The 19,283-nt window shown below is 47.2% G+C and overlaps 2 protein-coding genes across 4 annotated transcripts in view; one reads left to right on the top strand and one right to left on the bottom strand.

Moving 5' to 3' along the window:
- SCFD2 (sec1 family domain containing 2) overlaps positions 1-8,630 on the top strand; it is a 556,166-nt gene extending 547,536 nt beyond the window's left edge. For all 3 annotated transcript variants that reach the window (XM_031664454.1, XM_031664453.1, XM_017958819.3), the window contains one exon: positions 7,197-8,630. In XM_031664454.1, coding sequence (XP_031520314.1) covers positions 7,197-7,289 — 93 coding nt within the window. In that variant the 3' untranslated portion in view covers positions 7,290-8,630. The remainder of the gene's footprint in view (positions 1-7,196) is intronic.
- Positions 8,631-14,323: 5,693 nt separating this feature from the next.
- RASL11B (RAS like family 11 member B) lies at positions 14,324-18,863 on the bottom strand. Its single transcript, XM_003898895.5, has 4 exons — positions 18,498-18,863; positions 17,826-17,882; positions 16,600-16,676; positions 14,324-15,816 (listed from the first exon to the last, which is right to left on the bottom strand). Exons 1-4 carry the CDS (start codon positions 18,637-18,639, stop codon positions 15,346-15,348), a joined length of 747 nt encoding a protein of 248 aa, XP_003898944.1. The 5' UTR covers positions 18,640-18,863; the 3' UTR covers positions 14,324-15,345.
- Positions 18,864-19,283: the final 420 nt, after the last annotated feature.

Raw genomic sequence — 19,283 nt, 5'->3', positions numbered from 1 at the left:
TGAAAAGCATTCGGGGATCAGCTGTTCAAAGGAAATGAATAGAATCCATTCACAGCACCTCCAGAAATGAATTCTCTTTCGCAAAAAGTGGCAAGAATAGCATGAAACATAGGAAACCAGAAACCACATGCCCACCTGCTAGCCTCTGAAGACTTCTCTGCTCTAAAAGGGACATGTTTTCTCCACTCTCCTGCCTGTGGTCGTTGGGAGATGTACTGATGAGTGAAAATGTGTGCATTGGAGAAGGTCCTCTTTCCTGTCTACTGAAAAGGGATCAAGAGGGCAACCTCCCCCATCCCAAACTGCCACAGACACCAAGTGGGAAATTCCAGGTTTCCCCTGCTCTGATCCGCTTATGCCCAACACCAGCCTCTCTCCTCACTCACTCAATGCCTACTGTGGGACTCCATGGCCAGACAGCTCTGGCTGGCTGAACTTTGCAGCTGGATGGTAGCCGAGAGGCTAGCAGAAGCCTGTGATTGTAAGAAGAAAATAACAGGGAGGGAACCTCTGAGAAAATACAGGGAATGGCCAGCTCAGGAACAAGAGGAGGGCCAGTGGGCAAGATGACACCCATCCACTGCTTTTCATAGTGAGGCATGCCACACCCACACTTTCCTATAGTTCTGCATTTACAGAGTTCAATATTTTTTTTTCTTTTTTTTTTTTGAGACGGTCTCGCCCTGTCGCCCAGGTTGGAGTGCAGTGGCACGATCTCGGCTCACAGCAACCTCCACCTCCCGGGTTCAAGTGATTCTCCTTCCTCAGCCTCCTGAGTAGCTGGGATTACAGGTGCCCACCACCACTTCCGGTTAATTTTTTTGCATTTTTAGTAGAGACGGGGTTTTACCGTGTTGGCCAGGCTGGTCTTGAACTCCTACCTCAAGTGATCCGCCCGCCTTGCCCTCCCAAAGTGCTGGGATTACAGGCATGAGCCACCATGCCCAACCCAGAGTTGAATATTTAGTGAAGACATAATAATTTTTTTAAAAAAATAGTAGACCCAGAAATATGCTCACACACAGTTTTGCACACAACTTAAGAAATTCAAGGATCCCTAATCCTGGCTCCACAAACCTGCCTCCAGGTTATTCTAAAATTGATGGGAAGCCCCGGGGAGACAACAGCGAAAAGATCTGAACCTCATACTTCAGGTCTTCTGAGAGCCTTATAAGCACAGCACAGTGACTCTGTGGCAGTGGTAGTCAGGTCAGATGGTTCCCAAGTTTTTCAGTAAGGCTAATCCACTGTGTCACTGGCTTAATGATACAAGCCTTCTGGGTTTAGCACAGGTGTGTGAGTGTGTATGTGTGCATGTGCCTGTACAGCGTGAATACAATATATGCTCCAAAAGCTGCCTATCGAATGAATATGCATGTTGGTGCCTGTGCATATGTGGGTCACTTTGGGGAAGAATCTCCCAAATTTAAAAGAAAAGGGGACAAAAAATGTACCCCTTGCTCCTTTTGATACTGAGTGTTAGAAATCAGGGGGATATGGAATGTAAATCCTGGACTTCTCTGCTTCCTCTGTGTTCAGCAGAAATAGAACAGGAAGATGCTGGCACCTACAAATTATAGCCATGGTCTGGAGCAGCAGAAAGCCCAGAGGGCTGGGTCACTCCTAAGGGCTGGGCTGCCCATGTGGAGTTCAAGGCAGGCCTGAGAACAAAGACTGTACATCCCCCTTCTAGCTAGAGTAGAGAGCCAGTGCCGGCGGAAAGCTGCTGGAGGGACTTGGTTCCCTGGCTGATGTCCTCCACCCCGTCTCACAGTCAGCCGGTATATTTTTTTTGATGTCAAGTATCTGCTTTGACACAGAGGCTTGTTGTTGATGAATGAGCAGGATCTTCAAACATTCCTTGATAGAACTGCCTGCAGTTAGCAACACGTGCTCACACCTAAGTCATAACTACCCTGCAGCTTGCAGTGTCGTTCAGGCTCTTCGAAAACAATTTTTTGTTTTCATTAAAAACCCCGTTTCTCATATTTGACTGTGAAATTTATTTTTAATCAGCAAAGATTCTCTCCCCACTGGCTGTTTTTGTGGGAGGTGTTCCAGTGGGTGGATGGTGCAGGGCAGATATGGTGGCTGGGCCAAGCTCTGAGCACTGCAGGGTGCTCTTGAGCATCCTGGACACCTCTGGCTTGAGAAGGAGGCTGGCCACTGCCGCCAGCCCACTTGGCTATTAGCAGGTGAAAGTGGGGTGGCTAGGAGGTGATGGTTCAGGGGTAAAGTCAGCTGACTCTTCAGCCCTGAATGACACTCAGGTCTGAGTTGAGAAGAAGTAACAAAAACTACCCCCAGAAAGAAACAGGAGGTGAGAGAGGGAGGGGAAGGAGAAGGAGGAGAAGAAGAGATGGCAGGGACCCTGAAAAAGGGAGAGGGAGAGGAAGCAGGGAAGACCAGGTTTAGGTTCTATGTACCTCTGATTTCTAATACTGAGAATCAAAAGAAGCATTTTAGAAAATGCAGAGAAAAGTAGCCATATGGTGGGCAAGGATTGAGCATCACCCATGGGAATTTTCTTCAGTGCCCTTGGCTGCCTGAGAAAAGACCAGTTCTCTGAAAGGAATTCTCTAGTGTTTAACTTGTCCACTATCACATGGTTGATGATCATGTTTAAAAACAATTAAATGTCATATCTGATCAGCTAATTTCAAACTCTTTTGACTATTTTCTTTTTCATTTTTGAGCATCTTTGTTCCTGTTTAGGGCCCACTTTTTAGAATTTTAGGGTGGTCTTAGCCAAATAATGTAGAAATGTTCTAGTAGAATGTGCTTTTAAAATTCTGAAAATGCTCAAAAGTAGCCAATACTGAAAGATGCCTAAGATGCAAACATACTCAAAGACCACCAACTCTTATATTTCATGCTCTATGTGAAATGTCAGCAGTACGATCCTGCTTGCTCTTCAAAACAGGAATTAGAGACAAGTAAGGTTTTCATCGAATGGAGAGGAAACACATTTACCTGGAGCTGTCTGAGCATCTTCCACTAGAGCTGCCCTGAGCGAAAACTTCCCGCTGGCCATGGCTACACGCCCTGCCTCCTTCACTGCTGTATGGTTTTTGTTCACTCAGTCAGGCGCCAACTGACTCAAAGACCTGCTGTGTATCAGGCACTGTGCTAAGAAACAATGAAAAGACTCAGTTAAGTTGACAGGGAATACAGTGAGATACCAACAGCCAGGGGACACACTCAGGCTTTGGGGAGGGGTGGTCTGGGAAGGCTTTCTGGAGGGAGTGATGCCTGAACTGATTGCTGAAGGACAATGGAGGACGGGTCTTTGGCCAGAGTGGGGAGCTCCTCTCCCAGACCAAGAAGCATCCCCAAAGTGCCAGGTGCAAAACTGCGAGGAGTTAGGGAGGCTGGAATGTGGGACTGATTTGGGGGTGTGGAGGCAAGGGCCGGATGTGGAGTGCTGGCAGCGTTCAGGTTCTGAAGTCCTTTGATGCTCTCCGGGAGGGCTGGGCTTACCAGAGGGCAGTGAGGAAGCTGCAGGGATTTTAAGCCTGGTAGTAATACGATCAGATTCACACTTAGGGTCACTGGCTCTGGCAATTCCACTCCCCTGCATCCACCCCATGACTGCTGTGAGCTGGGTGGAAGGATGCAGCTGGGGATGCACATAATGAGGACAGTGATGGTGACAAAGCAGTCATGGCAGCTGCCATTCTGAGCCCCTCTGGAGCCTGTCATTGTGTCAGATATTTTAGAAGATGTTCACATTGATCCTCACATAATCATGTGGGGTGGGTATCATTCCCACTTTACAGATGAAGAAATTGAGGCTCCACGTGGTTAAGCAACTTCTCCAGGGTCATTCATCTGGCAAGTGGCCCAGCCAGGGTCCAACGCAGACTGGACCCTCCTAAACCTGTGCTCTTAACCACTGTGCTATCCCAAAGCCTCCTGGCCTCAGTCCTGCTGTCTCCCCTCCACGAAGGCCCCCTAACTTTCTGCTTGAGAAACCCCTGTTTTCCATCTGTTTCTTTTCACCCCTCCACAGAGCAGACCCCAGACAGCCTCTGGCTGAGCCCTCACAAAGCTGTAGACTGATTACTGTTAAATACCTGCTTGTTCAGATGTGAGGACTGGCCTTACTGTTTCAGCTCAGTGGCAGTAGCCAAATCCACGGTCTCTGTCAGCCATGACTGGAAGCCCAGCACACTACCCGAGAGTGACAGATTCTTTGGGCTCAGTTATTGCTGCTCTGGAAGTCAACACTTTTAGCCTTATCACTCCAAGTTCCTCAAACGTGCCAAGAAGACTTAGCATCCATGGGGATGGAGATGTACCCTAGCCCTCAGGCCCACCCTCACCCCAGCCAGAGACGAATCCACCATCTTTGCTTTAGAATTAAAGACCCCAAGGGCTGGCAGTGTGCTGGAGACCGCCAAGTCACAGCAGGAGGGGAGGGCCCTTTGCATGAACGACTACTGGCCTCTACCTCCTTCGAAGAACCTACTTCCAAAGAGTGCGCAATGTTTGTCTTTATGTGTGCATTTAAAAAGATTTCTGAAGAAAGGCTTCTTTTTTTTTTTTTTTTTTTGAGACGGAGTTTCACTCTGTTACCTAGGCTGGAGTGCAGTGGCACAATCTCGGCTCACTGCAACTTCCGCCTCTGGAGTTCAAGCAATTCTCCTGCCTCAGCCTACCAAGTAGCTAGGACTGCAGGCGTGCACCGCCATGCCCAGCTAATTTTTGTATTTTTAGTAGAGATGGTGTTTCACCATGTTGCCCAGGCTGGTCTTGAACTCCTGACCTCAGGTGCTCTGCCCAAATCGGCCTCCCAAAGTGCTGGGATTACAGGCGTGAGCCACCTCACCCAGCTTGAAAAAGGGCTTCTTAATTGTGGTCTGTGAATTCCTAGGAGTTCATTAACCACCCCTAAAACTATAACACAAAATCTTGTATGAACGTCTGTATATTTTTCTAGAAAGTTCTTAGCTTTCATAAGATTCAGAAGGAGATCTAGGACTGAATCACAAAACCACAATACAATAGCAGCTCACAGTTGCTGAGCACTTCCTGTGCTCCACATACATGATCTTATGTAATCCTTGCCATACTGCTTCAAGCTTGGCACTGTTATTTTCCTTCTGAGAGAGATGAGGTAAGCAAGGCTGTAAGTTGTGACTTCCTGGAGGGCTTCTGGCCGGTCAGTGTGGAGCTGGGATCTACTCAGGGTCTGCTGATGGCACTCGCCTGGAAGCTGCCAGGCTCAATTACCTACTGGGTTTGGTGAGGAAGACCTGAAATAAGTAGAGACCCTCTTGGGAGACACACATTCAAATGGTGTCTAAACCATGCATGCAGATGATAGAGAAGGCCAATCTTCACCCACTGTCCTCAAAGGCTCCTTGCATGATTTTCGAGGAAAATCATGAAACACAGATTTCAGTGAATTTGTTTCTGCCAAAAATATGACTTGGCTGACATTAACTATATATATATTTTTAAGATAATCCTCTTTCAAGAAGAAGTAACATAGATGCTTCCAAAAACTAAGTTTTTAAACAGATAACTTTCTCATAAGGTTGTTGAAAAATTATTTCTTTAACAACAAGAAAATGCTTCCTTCTCTCTTCCTCTTCTACTTTTTCTCTTCATTGGAGTACAGACTTTTTGTTTTCCACCAATGAGCTCGTTGACATGGATTGGTTAATTCACTCATTTAATTATACCTGGGACAATGTGGGGAGTGGGAAAGGAGGATGGCAAAGTGTGCAGGCCCACTTGCACCAAAGGAGCGCAGCCAGGTAGTCATGCTGTGGGCCTTGGAATCCCCTTCCAAGGGATTGTGGGCTGTGGAAATCAGGCTCCCGGATAGCTTTCCTCATAGTCACCTCTTCTTCTAGGGTGCATACAATACTGCTTGTGCAAAACCTAACCAGGCCCTTATAAAGCACATGATGCCCCCAGCCCAGACCCAGGGAACAGGCTCTCCCACTGTTGCAGAGACAAATCTATCCCGGAATAAAATCCAGACTGAGGGAAGCAGACAGGGTCACCATGAAAGAAGCCAGAGGAGCCCAAAGGTGCATGTGGAGTAAGGGAATAAAGGGCCCAGAGCCCTTGATGACAGGGAAGGGAGGCACGGGGGCACTGGGGCCAGCCTGTCTGCGCTGGGATCCTGACTCAGCCGCTGACTGCATGTGTGTCCTTGTACAAGTTCCTGAGCCTTTCTGTACTTTATTTTCTTCATCTACAAAGCAGGAATAATAAATGTACCTATTTCATAAGCTCGATATCAGGATCAAATGGATATCCAATGAGACAATCCTCAGAACCTGGCACATCATAAAAATTAACAAGTATTCGTTATCCTTATCATCACCATCATCATTGTTATGAGTTGAAATGTGTCCCCTTTAAAATATCTTACAGTCCTAACCTCCCCACTGGTACCTGTGAATATGACCTTACTTGGAAATAGGATCTTTGCAGATCATCAAGTTCAAATGGGGTCTTTAGTGTGGGCTCTAATCCAGTGTGACTGTGTGTATATAAGAAGGGGAAATTTGGACACAGCAACAGACATGCATAGGGAGAGACAATGTGAAGGCGCAGGGTAGCTAGGAGAAAGGCGTGGAACAGATTCCCTCGCAGCCCTTAGAAGGTGCCAACCCTGCCAACACCGTGATCTTGGACTTCTAGGCTCCAGAACTGTGAGACAGTAAGTTTCCATTGTTTAAGCCACCCAGTTTGTGGTACTAGGAAACTAACAATCACCATCATCACTAACAACATCCGCCTCCTGGATGTGCCTTCTCATGCTCCCTGGAGGAGCAAAGGCTCCCTGAAATGGGGAGAAACCTTGATATTGAGGTCAAATTACTGCATTACAAAGCGAGAGTATGATCCAGTCCAATTTAGCAGCAAGGCAGTGGCTGGTCTCTGCCTCTCAAATGTACCTAGTGCCAGTCTCAGCCACCCTGAGTGCCCCATTGGCTAAAGGTTCAGTAGACACAGCCCAGCTGTCCTACAGGCCATCTCTCCCAGACTGTGTCCCCCTCCTTCCAGGCAGGGCACTAGCGCCATTGAACTGGCTGCCTTCTACCTTTCCTTCATAGAACTTCACTTCATACCCTCCCCCAAAGACATTTGTTGCATTCTACTTCTCATCATCCAGTACCCTGAGATTGGCCCCCCTAATTCCCTGCGGTGTGTTTGCCCTCTCTCGTTGTTAGGTAATCGTGCTGTCCACTCGACTCCTGAAGCCATTTAATATTCCTGAGCTGTTATTTGCAACTGACCGACTGCATCCAGACCTTGGCTTCTGAGCATCCGCTAAGAAGATAAGACCTATTCATGCTGGAAATGCTGATACAATTTTCTGCCACCACTCCAAATACTCCTCCACAACCAACATCCCTGTCAGTAATTGCGAGCATGACAGAATTCTGCCTGAAGGGTCTTGATACCTTCGCAGTGAGGTACTTTGCTTGAATTGCTATGATTCTTAAAAAAAAAAAAAAAGTTTTTCTTATTTTCCTGAAGGCGATAATCTGTCTTTTGGCTAGTCCAATTAGTGATCGTTTCCATTTATCCTTAACCCTCTGTGAGCTTCCTGATTCCACCTACAAGTTCATTAATTCTAAAGAGAAGCCTGTTGGCAAGTGTTGGTAGGTTACAACTCTTTTAATTTGAAGTTGCTCGAGAAGTTAGACATGCTTTAGAATTATGAGTGTGAGGAAAGTTTGATTTATATAAACTTAGGATTATATAACTGAGGAGAGAACATTGCAAATAGGGTCTGAGGCTTTGTTTCTCTCTTGCTCTGAAACATTTCTGAAAAGGCAAAGAAGGGAGGGGTAGTGTCTAGGGCAGTGCTGGTAGCCTGTGTGTGTTGTAAATCGTCCTGCCATAACAAAGAACTGCATTGTTCTAGCTGGCCCACTGGGCAGGTCTGCCAGGCTACTTGGAACTGTAGTGGGAAGGTGGTTGATTGGAGGGTTATCTGCATATAAAAGTTTTCCTGCCCTCCAAAGAAAGACCCCAATACAAGATATCTGGTCCCAGGGAGTCTAAATTGTAACAGCAACCCCTGTGGACTTTGTGGGTATGAGTTTTGATTGAAATATAAAGCTTTCTTTTCTATAAGCGTAAGTTTTCCATCTGACCATTAGCAGAAAAACCTAGACCCACCTAGTGAAATTTTGTAAGAACTCCAGGGTAAAAATGAACCACTTGCAACCCACATGTTTGTAGGTGTATGGTTGATGGAAGTTTCTGGCATCCATGTTGGTAATAAACAGATAAAACTGAAAAGGTTTTTATTGTGGATTAAACAGGTGAAGGAAATAACATGTAAACCAAAACACTCACATGTCTCTGATTTTAGTTCTCTACGAAACACTGTCGTTTTTGAAAGAACCGTCAAGTTGGAGATTATTTTAAGATGTAACCAAAGCAGGGTTTTTGTAGACACAGACACTCTTTTTCTTGCCCAAGTATGTTTTCCACATAATATCAATTCTTTCATGAAATAGAGGAGACCTCAGGTGCCTTTTTCATTCTACTAATCCTAAAGTATTGAATTTGAATAAGGAAGGAAATGGTAACCACCCATAAGAAATGTTAAAGCAGAGATGACTTTTCTAAAATAAAAAAATGAAAAGTAACCTGTTATGTGACTCAAATCTGTACTCCCTTCATTCATTCCTAAAGATTGACTGGGCACCTGCCATGTTCCAGGCACAGTGCTAGGTTCTGGGCCATGTGGTAAATGAACAAGATGTGTCCCTGACTCTGTGGCACTCAGAATGAGTAGCTGGCACTTCTCTGATGCTCAGGCCTGACGTGAGCATCTACTGAAGATGAAGTTGTAAACCACATGTCTATATGCAAAGGAAACTTTCTGGAAATACATATATAATGGTTACTTCTGGGAAGGAATATCGAATGGGAGGGCTAAGAGAAGGGAGAGTCTCACCCTCAGTATACTTTTGTATTTTTTTTTTATAGCAAACGTGTATTTGTATATTACTTTTGTGACTTTAATCAGCCATAGCAGAAAACTGTATTTTTACAAAGTAATTTTTTATTTTAAAAAATATTCAACTTTGGGAGGTTGAGGCAGGTGGATCACCTGAAGTCGGTAGTTCTAGACCAGCCTGACCAACATGGAGAAACCCCATCTCTACTTAAAAAATTACAAAATTAGCCGAGTGTGGTAGCGCATGCCTGTAATCCCAGGTAGGGAGGCTGAAGCAAGAGAATCGCTTGAACCTGGGAAGCACAGGTTGCGGTGAGCCGAGATCACACCACTGCACTCCGGCCTGGGCAACAAGAGTGAAACTCCATTTCAAAAAAAAAAAAAAAATTCAAAAACTTCTAATCTGAAATGATAAAATGAGGAAGGTATTGATTACAAATGTTACTCAGCAGTTCTTATGTCTTGAAAATGCTCTCCATACTGTAATTAATATGGTCAGGGGCAGTCTGTGAGTGGTGGGAGAAGTGTCAGAGTGTGGCTTATGGTCATCTTTTTCTTCTCCGGAGGCCGGCTTGAGGAGCTGAGCCAGGCAGGCGGTAGGTGGTGGAAGGCTTTGGAGGAAAGGTAAGCTGGAAGAATTTCTTGGTAACCAGAGTTTGAGTGAAGATGAAGCAGGAGGCACAGGACGTTCACTGCTCCTTGATTAAAAAGCAGGAACACGATAGACATTTGGTATAAATCCTGCAAAGGGCCTCCAACAAATAAGGAAAAAGAGGGGGGTTTGGGGGAAAGAGAATTGTCGCCATGGCAGAACCTCCCAGAACCTCCCTGCTGCTGCTGGGCTCTTGGGCACACTTCTCAGCATGGGAGGGGCTGGACGAGAAGCAAGTCACACCCTCCAACCCCAAAGGAGCAGCTGGCAGAAAAGGGCTCTGAAGGCTTCTCTGGGCCTAAGTCCCAGTTCTGCCACGCCAAACACTGTGGATCTCTCCAAGCCTCAATGTCTGCATCTGTAAGAAATGGTAACTGTGGCACCTGCCTCATGGGAGCGGTTGCTGTGGAGCCATCCCTAACACAATGGCCAGCATGTGAATTTCAAGGAATGTGGGTTTTCACACTGAGGACGCCAAGGAAGTTACCTCTCAAAACAATAAAACATCAACAGGAGAATAATAGTAATGAAGAGGAAATTTGGAGGCACTCATGGGGTCTACAAGGAGGTGAGAAAGTGGAGGAGGAATAACAACTTGGTCCAGGATAGCATAGCCCAGAGGTCAAGAGCCCAATCCGATGGCTGGATTCCAGTCCCACCTCTTCCACATCGTAGTCCACCTCTCCTGGTCTTCGCTGACCATGCAGTTGTATAACAATAGGACCTGCAACATTGGGTTGGGGAAGAATTAAAAGAGTGAATACGTGTAATGCATATTCATTCAGAGCACATAAGCATTTATCGATAATAAATGTCTGATTATTGCTCATGCAAGGCCATATATCTCTGATAGAACTTTCTCCATCACTAATGCTAGCCGATTTCCCATTTCAACTTCTCCAAATGTATCCATTCTAAAGGAATCTAGCAGCTGTCAGCCACCTGAAGGTGACTTAAAAGGCTGACAGGAGTGGTAAGACTGGTTTCCCCTGTCTGGGGCCTGGGTCTGAGTGTTTATCACCTAAACAAGCACTTACAAATCCAAACCTTCTGCCAGCAACCTCACTGGCCACACTCCTTATAAACACAATTGATAGAAGTGTAAATACTTTGTAGCAATTGACTTCTGCCTTTGTAAACCCTCTTCTGGAGTCTACCTCAGAGCAGACATGGCAGGCACAGCCAAATGGTTGGAAGCACTCCAGGCTGCATCAGCCAAGAGTTGTCCCCAGTGGGCAGGGGCCTATGCAGATGGCTCTGTTTATGCCACCCCTCCATTACAATGGGATCCCAATAACAAAGAATTCCATCAAACTCCCCACAAGACCACTATTATTTATCTTACCCTGGTTACCAGAAACAGAATCTCAACAACAAATAATCCAGTATTACAAATGTCTGCTGTCCAGCCCAACAAACATCAAGAGACTCCATCTCTGTCTTAAAAGGAATTTAAAAAGACAAAACCAGATGATAGAGGGTTTGCAAACTATTTGAGAGGAAAGCTTGGAGGGTGGTGGCTGGGATCTTGCCACAGTCAGTAATAACCCTAATCCCGTTCTCATTGCAAATTCAGGAGAGTAATAAGGGTAGTAAGAACTTCCTGGAACCATCTCTCTTTAGACTTGAAAGGGAATATGTGCAACACCAGTTTTCCTGGTTATTATAACCAGACAAGCTCTGTAATTCATCCTGGGCCACTTCCCAAGGGACCTGTCATGAGTTATCCACAGAGACGACTGGACAGTGCTCATTTCCCCTGGGTGCACAGGTAGCACCAGAGATTATCAGCTAGCTCATTTTTGAGGGATGTGCCTACAAACTTGTTCATTTGCCTAGAAAACACATTTGTTTTCTCCCTCTTGGAGTGTAAGATGAATGTCAAAATCTCATTTTTCACCAAAGCGAGGGGCTTACCATAAATACACCCATGGCTCCTAAACCTGGGGTTAGGAGCTGGCTGGGCAGGCAAACCCGGGATCTGCGGCGCCTGGTGAGTGCTGGAGCCGGGAGCAGCCAGGAAGACTTTGAGGGTTGAGCCCTCTCTGCACACCACGCAGCGTCAGGCAGGCTGCAGAGTGTTGTGAATGTTTTTGATTTGAGGCAAGGGAGGAAACTCAAAAGGCAGACATCATGACAGAAGTGGATTCGGTTCTGAGACAGCCGGGCTGCACGCCCCTCCCGCTCCCAGCCTGGACGTCTTTATGACTGAGCAGGGCTGGAGGCCAGTAAGCAGCTGGCTGATGGCAACAGCAGATGTGGTGTGGCAGCCAGGGGGGCCTGGAGCCCAGCAGGATCCAGGAGCCTATAGCAGCAAAGGGGAGATGAGAACAGCAGGACAGGAGACCCGGCCAGGGGAGGGAAGAGGAGGGCTCCTAGGTGGGGCTCTGCTGAGCCATCAGCCCAGGGCTTAGGCAGTGGCATCAGACAGACCTGGGGTGGAGTCCTGGAGGCCACCTAGGGCCTGGGCCAGCCACTTAATTCTCAGCCTCCCTTTTGCTTTTCTGAAGAGGAGACTAAAGATGGATTGTAGAGATATCACAGCAAACATCAGTTATTTCAAAAACCCTCCTGTGGGGCCTGGCACACAGATTTTCCATAAATAGAAACATTAATTGTTATAACTGATGTGGCCCTAAGGTAAATTTCATCTGTCTGTGCCTCAGTTTCTTTATCTTTAAAATAGAAGCGATATTACTACCCTTCCTTATAGGATTTTTCAAAAGCTTAACGGGGGTAACATAGAATCTGGCATGTTGTAAATGTTCAGTAAATTCTAACTCCTTCCCTTTCTCTGCTCCCCTGTACCCCAGACACATACACATCCCTGCCTTCCCCTTCCCAGATGGCGAAGGAGGTATTCCCCTGTCTAGATGGAGAGGGTCGTTTCTCAGGGCCAGGTGGTGGTAGATCATAAATTTTAAAACAAAACAAAACAAAAACAGGGATTAAGTGAAGAGTTAACCAACAAGAGAGGAGCAAAAGTAATAAAACATAAATCTAGACTTATTAGAAGAGAGAAAAATGTGTTCCAGAACTATAAATAGACAAATCTGCCTGAGAGAGTGGACAGAATGGGGACGTGGGTGGTTTCCAGCTGCGACTCTGTCTCTGTCCCTCTGTGTGTGTCTCTGTCTGTCTCTGTCTCTTTCCCTGTCCTCTCTCTCCTAGAGTGCCCTTACACAAGCCACTTTATCCCTCTGGGTGCACCAGAGCTCTGAGCTCCCTTCCAGCCTGTCTAAGGTGCAGTAGGAGAGACTGAGTCCAGTGCAGGGGTGAGGAAGTAAGGGGCAATCGCTAACTGGGGGGCCAGGAAGGGAGAAGGCGGAGCTCACAGCTCAGCAAGGGAGCAGACAAGGCCTGCCAGAGCCCTGCAGCCTGTAAGTTGGTGGGAAGGAAAGGGGGCAGTGGCACGGCAGTGATCACTAAAATGCAGCACTGCTCAGCGCCTCGGGAGCATAAAGCCAGCCACCTGCAGGCAAACTCTTAATTCCAGAATGTGGGGAAGGGACATTTAGTAATTATATAAAGATCAACCTCTTGCTCAGTGGACATTGTTAACACAACCACATAGGCTGAATAGAAATAAAAGCGAATAGAATCCAGTTGGAGATACTTGTCACTGCCCTTGAACTGAGATGTTTTCAGTCCCATGTTAGCACCATTTCCCTGCCCACCACCAAAACACACACCCTTCTCAGAGATGAGGTTAGGCTGGAAGCACAGAAAGTTACCTTGCTTATTAGGAAGGTTTGAGGCATCCCTGGAAACCCTGTCAGCCGTCAGGATCTGTACCCTGTGGGAACACTGATTGGAAATCCTGGCACCACCCCACAGTAGCCCCTCAACTGCTATTCACTGTGGCCCCATCGCCCCACGCATGCAGGAGTGTCTTAGCTATGCAATCCTCCAAAAGACTAAGAACAGGAAATACAGTGAGGTGGCATTGATTCAGCTCCTTTGTGTGAATTTGAAGACATCACCCAAAACTTAGAGCCTGTCTTCAGGATCTGTAAAATGGTGTCAGTATTCTCTTGGGTTCTCCTGGCCTTAAATGAGATCAGGTATGTGAAAGTACTACTCAAAGAAATGTCAGCTGTGATTATTTGCCCCTATAGATGGTGGCTCACTTAGCTTGCAGGAAAGATCTTCTAGGCCCAAGTGGCACAGACGAGAGAGCTGGCAGCTTTAGTGAGACACGTGTGGCAAAGGTCCATGGGACTGGCTCCTGATTTCACAGCCCCAGATCAATGACTGCAAGCTTCTACAGTGAGAATAAAGTGAATCTCCTGAAAGCAGCATACCCAAATAAGAGGTCTGCCAAACAAAGCATGTGTAAAGAAGCAGTCATCTTAGCGTCCAAGAAAGAATACCCTCGAGGCTGTGCTGAATATGGGGAGCCAGACATCTGCCTTAGTATACCTGAGACATGAAGTTAGTGAATAGGAGATAAGCTAGTCTTGAATATAAAGCAGCAAATTACAATTTACAATGCTACAGGCTGTGGCCTTTGACAGGTTACTGATCTTGTTCTATAAGCCTGCTTCCTCATCTGTGTTATGGGGATAATATTAGCATGTACCTCCTTGGATTGCTGTAATCCTTGAGCGATAACCCCTGAAAGGCACAATGCCAGACTCAATGTGCCCAATAATCACAGGATACCAGGTCATACTTTGTCTAAAGGGCAGAAAGTTAACGTTTCAGTAGAGACCAAGTTAGACGTCTGCTCTTTTTCAAATGAGATTTATTGTACATAAAATAAATTAATTACAGTTTAAGCCAAAGCATGAGTGGCTTTTTAAAGTGCATCTGTAGAGGGGATTTGGCAGGTAGCCCCTGTTCACTTGCTGTAAAATAGTGTTTTCGTATTTCAGCCACCCTTAGGCACGACTCAGCCAGGCCTCGGAAGCACTCCAATGCCATTGCCATGAACCATTTACACAAATCACACCAAAATCAACTGACACTTTTTTTTTCCTGATGGAACAGTTAAAACCAAAAACAAAAAACTATACAGGCAAAGTCTGGGGCCGAAGAGTGTGAAGTTCACGACTCCTCAACACACAGCCCACTGAGCATGCACATCCTGTGAGGGGGAACCAGCGCCTTCCTGCAAACTGTGCGAGCTTACCGATGTCTGGTATACAGAATATTCTGGCCCATAAACTCAATCCATTTTTGAGGGGTAGGGGATTTTCCATCTTGTTCATAAAGAAAGAAATCTGGGTATCCTTCAGGTTAGAAAGGCATTCTGTAAGAATAGTGTTCCAGAGTTACAAATCATACTGACAAGAGAAAAGCAATTCTTCCTCTTGGGGGAAAAAAAAGACAAAAAGAAAGAAGGAAAAAGAAAATGGGGAAAAAAGAAAGCCTATCAATGCTTAATCTGTTCTGTCATTCCCACTGTAAATCACACCAATACATTTGGTGAAACTGCAACGAACCACCATTTACAAGGTAGCTAAATGCAGAAACCAAAACGATGATGCCCCCTCCCCACTCTAAAGGAAAAGACACAGAGTACATTTCACATATTCAGAGAGTGGCTCAGTGGGCTCTTTCAAGCCTCATCAATCCTGTCCCCCTTCTCAGAACAACACTTCCTTTTCTGTAGCAGTTCCATAGGCCCTCTTGGCCCTTCTGCTCCAGCCCTTTCTGGAACCAGGAATCACTGCCAGTATTCAACATTCCTGCACTCAGGCCCTCTTCCTGGGAAGACCAAACCCCCTTGAGTGCTCCTCCTGCTTCAGACAGAGGTGACAGTCCTCACTTTGGCAGAGAGAGCTTGCTTAAACCTCCTCTTCAGGTCCTGCATGTTGGGTGACTTGGGCCTGGGAATGAGGGAGGTTCTTCGCTTCTCAGGTGTGCTGCTAGGCTGTTGTTTGTGACTGACCTCTTTACAGAGAACATGGAAGGCGCTGTAGACGTCACTATAATTTTCACTGACAGACACTTCATAGAATGAGCAGCCTAGCATGCTGGCCAGCTGCAGTCCAAGCTGAGGGTCAACCTGTTTGATGTGCAACAGGTCGGCTTTGTTGGCCACGACCACCACAGGCAGCCGGGTGCCTAGGTGTAGCTGCTGCACGTGCTGGTGAAGCTGGCTGATGAGTTCATAGCTCTTGTAGTCAGTGATGGAGAAAACTATCACCACAGCATCTGCCCAGCGAATGCACCTATTCAGCTGTTCACTGCAGCTCAGGCTGTTCTCATGGACCTGAAAGACAGGGGTGACAGCAAGGTGAATGCTGGTCAGTGGTGCAAAGAGCCTGGGCTTGGGTAGATTTCAAATTCAAAAGAGCCCTTCATAGTGATGCCAGGTTGCGGGCCATAAACAAGTTAAATCGCACACACTTCAGCTTTCTTGACAATATGTTGATCCAGCTGCACAGAGTTGGAATAAATAACAGTGCAGCTCACCACACTCCAGTGGAAAATTGACCTGCAGAGAACTCCATGCAGAGAGACTTTGTAGTTGCACAAAATGGGAAATTAACTGGCTAGACAGTAAGTCTGGCGAAGTAAAGATAGGAGCTGGAAGCATTTAAACCTGGATAACTGCCCAGTTCAGGAGGCGGGGGAAAAAAACCCTAGCATGGCGCTTTTGTCTATAGAGCAACTTTCCACAGTACAAAAGAGATTGCAAGTATTTGCAGACTATACCCAGAAGCTTGGTTTTTCATGCCAAAGACACATATATTAAAACTGGACTTTTTAACCATAGCAAGGAAAACACCAATTCCTGCTGCATTTGGTTTGGGCTTTCCGGCTGTGCTGAATCCTTCTAAAGGAAGATTTCTGCCCCTTAGCCAAACCTCCCAAACTAAACCATGCTAAGATTGACCAACAGCCAGATACAACTGAGTTGTCAGACAATATGTAAGTCTACATATAACTCTGCAAATTTCTCTGCTCCTGCAGCATGAGGGACTTGAGAAAAAGTGAATGATTCCACAGCCAAGTAGGCTCCCCTTTCACCCAGAGTCTCAGAGCTTCTCACCTGAATACCTGGAGTGTCTTGAACCTGAATAGCCAGGGTTTCACCTTCTATCTGAACTTGTCTAGTATACAGATTACCTATGAAGGCAAATAAAAAAGATTATGTTCTTCCTTCTTGTACTACTTTTAAAACATTGAGTTTTAAGCTAGAAAAAAAATGCACAATGCACAAATGCACACAAAAAAGCTATAGTTTATTTCTATTTAGTGGGCTTACTTCAGATTAAAAAAAAAAAAAAAAACAGCAATTTTAACCTTATGTTAGATTTATTAAAACCAGGGCAAAGTTTGCAAGTTTTTGAAAACGTATTTATCTAATTTTAAACAAAGTTTCCATTTTTAGAATACTCCCTTGATGCAAATTATCTTGCTCAGCCTATGTGAGGTTTCTGTTTTCTTGAGTACTTGATCATTCTTTCACTGTAACTTTGTATTTTGGCCGTTAGATAGAATGGCTTGCTAGACAAATACTGTTAGTAAACACACAGCCAATGTTATCAGTTGGAATAAAAATGTGACATAATGATAATCAACTCTACATCAAAGCAGAAGGCTGCCACGTCTTATCTTGGGATAGCTTATACAGCTCGTTTCAAATAATCCCCTATATGTACTCATATGGTCTACAGATTTAAGCAATTTGCTAACAGAGCATAGGTAGAAAGCTCTTAAGCCTCCCAGTGGCTATTCTTAATCATAGGGATTGAAAAATGTGTCCTCTCATTTATTCAGGAATTCTCCTCCTAAAATTCTACCATCCAGTTGTTTGTTAAGAAGGAAGAACTTTAGGTTTACAACTGCTCTCCTTTGGCCTTTGCTTTAAAAGGTCACCTCTGAAAGGCAGCCAGCAGAGAAGGAGAGGGGTGGGGGAAGGAGCTGACCATCTTTTTTTTTTTTTTTTTTTTTTTTTTTTACGACTTTTGCCGGAGTGTTTTGAAGGGAAAGGTTCTTGACTACAAAGGGTGCTTCCAACTGGGGTCACTATAGTTAAAACATACCAAGGGGAATACTTTCAGGCACTTGATAAAATGATGAATGGGCTTGGAATGGAATGAGGCCAGATGGTAGTTATTGGGAGGGGGGGCATGGAGGGCTGGAGAAAGTTTTAAGTGGCAAGATCCTCAGGCTCGGACTGTCACTGAAAGAACCTGCCTAGGAAGTGCTGGAAAATGGGAACCACAGCCCTCCTGCAATGGGACAGAATTTTTCTCAAATGCATTGTCTCACCTGCATTTCTTTCATAGTCACCGATGAATCGCTTGGTGAGGAACCGGACCACCAGTGCTGCAGGTCACAAAAAAGAAAGTCAAAATGTTAACCTTGGAAGTTAGATTGTTCTCCACCCCACCCCCAGCCTGGAAAACAGCTCTCCCAAAGAAAGCCATAGATGGCCACCAAGTGAAATTCCTACCCTGTAGCTCCTTGACCCTTCTTGCAGACAAAAAGAAGGGGGGTAGAAGGCATCGTGAATTATGGCTCTGTGCAGCTGGAAGGCTCACTGAGCCCATCCCCTTCTCTGAGCCCGGCTGAGCCACACCTAAGCCTTCCAGTAGACCCACGTCTTCCTAACCTTCAAGACCTCCCAGGGGTGCTAGCTTCACTAACTCCCCTTTCTGTGCCAGGCATTGCCAGAGACTAAAACACCCCAAAGTTCTGATGGCGGCGGTGCCGGTGGTCCCCAGAAAGCCGCCTGGCCATTCTTGATCCCTGTTTCCCTCCTCTGTGGAAGCAGGCGGGTGGCGTCGACAACCGCTAAGCCCACTCCCAAGGGGCAGCGCCTTCCTGCAGGGGACGGCGAGCGGTCGACTGCAGCTCCCGCCGCTCCCCATGCCTCGCTCAGCCTCAAATCCCGTCAGGGGTCGCCCACGACCAGCCCCGGGGTTAAGCGCGAGGACTCACCGGTCTTGCCCACGCCGCTGGCGCCCACCACCGCGATCTTGACCAGGCGGCGGCCGGCGGCGCCCACGCAGCAGTCGGAGGCGGCGGCGCTTCCCTGCGCTGGGTACTCGGCGATGGTGCACATGTTCTGAATGAGGCGCATCGCCTCGGCTGCGGAGCACCGCGCGCGAGGGGACTGAGGAACTGGAGAAGGCTAGCGCTGCACGGGAGCCGGCGGGAGGACCCGAATGCGGGGCTCCGCGGTTAAAAAAAAAAAATATATATATATATATATATAATAACAACGACGATAAATAAGTGCAGGTACGGGCGGGGCTGGGCCGGGCGCCAAAGCTCAGCAGGGCTCAGGCTCCGGACCGAGACTGTACTCGGGCGGCGCGCAAGTTGTTTTCTCCGCGCCCGGCCCCGCCCCCTTCCCCCGCGGCCAATCCCGGGGCGCCCTGCACGAGGCCGCGCCCCCAGCGCGGCTCCGCGCGCGCGACGGACCCGGAGGCGCGTGGAGTCAGTGAGGAGCCCCGTGAGGCCTGGGGGGAAGGGGCCTCGGGTGGAGGGGAGCGGCGGGTGGGCAGAGGTGGCGCAGCCCAGGGCGGGCGCCTGGTAGGTCCCGCCGCGCGAGCACGGGGCAGATGCTGTGGCTGCCGGACCCGGGAGAGAGCCCAGCCCCCACAGAGCCATTCCGGACCGCTGCCTCCGCCAGCTCCACAGCCCACGCGCGCATTCGCTGCAGCCCCCACCTGGGGCGCCGGCTCGCGACGGGCCGGGAGCGGTGTCTGCTGCCCGGCTTAG

Source organism: Papio anubis, chromosome 3 (genome assembly GCF_008728515.1).
Source record: "Papio anubis isolate 15944 chromosome 3, Panubis1.0, whole genome shotgun sequence".
NCBI lineage: Eukaryota > Metazoa > Chordata > Mammalia > Primates > Cercopithecidae > Papio > Papio anubis.
Note: the sequence above shows the minus strand (reverse complement) of the source record. Positions and strands in the feature narration are given on the sequence as shown.

Coding starts and splice junctions, on each gene's coding strand:
- RASL11B (XM_003898895.5), bottom strand. CDS start 18,639: ATGCGCCTCATTCAGAACATGTGCACCATCGCCGAGTACCCAGCGCAG. Junction 16,677..17,825: donor TGACTATGAAAGAAATGCAG/GTGAGACAATGC, acceptor TTGCCTTCATAG/GTAATCTGTATACTAGACAA. Junction 15,817..16,599: donor AAGACACTCCAGGTATTCAG/GTGAGAAGCTCT, acceptor CCTGTCTTTCAG/GTCCATGAGAACAGCCTGAG.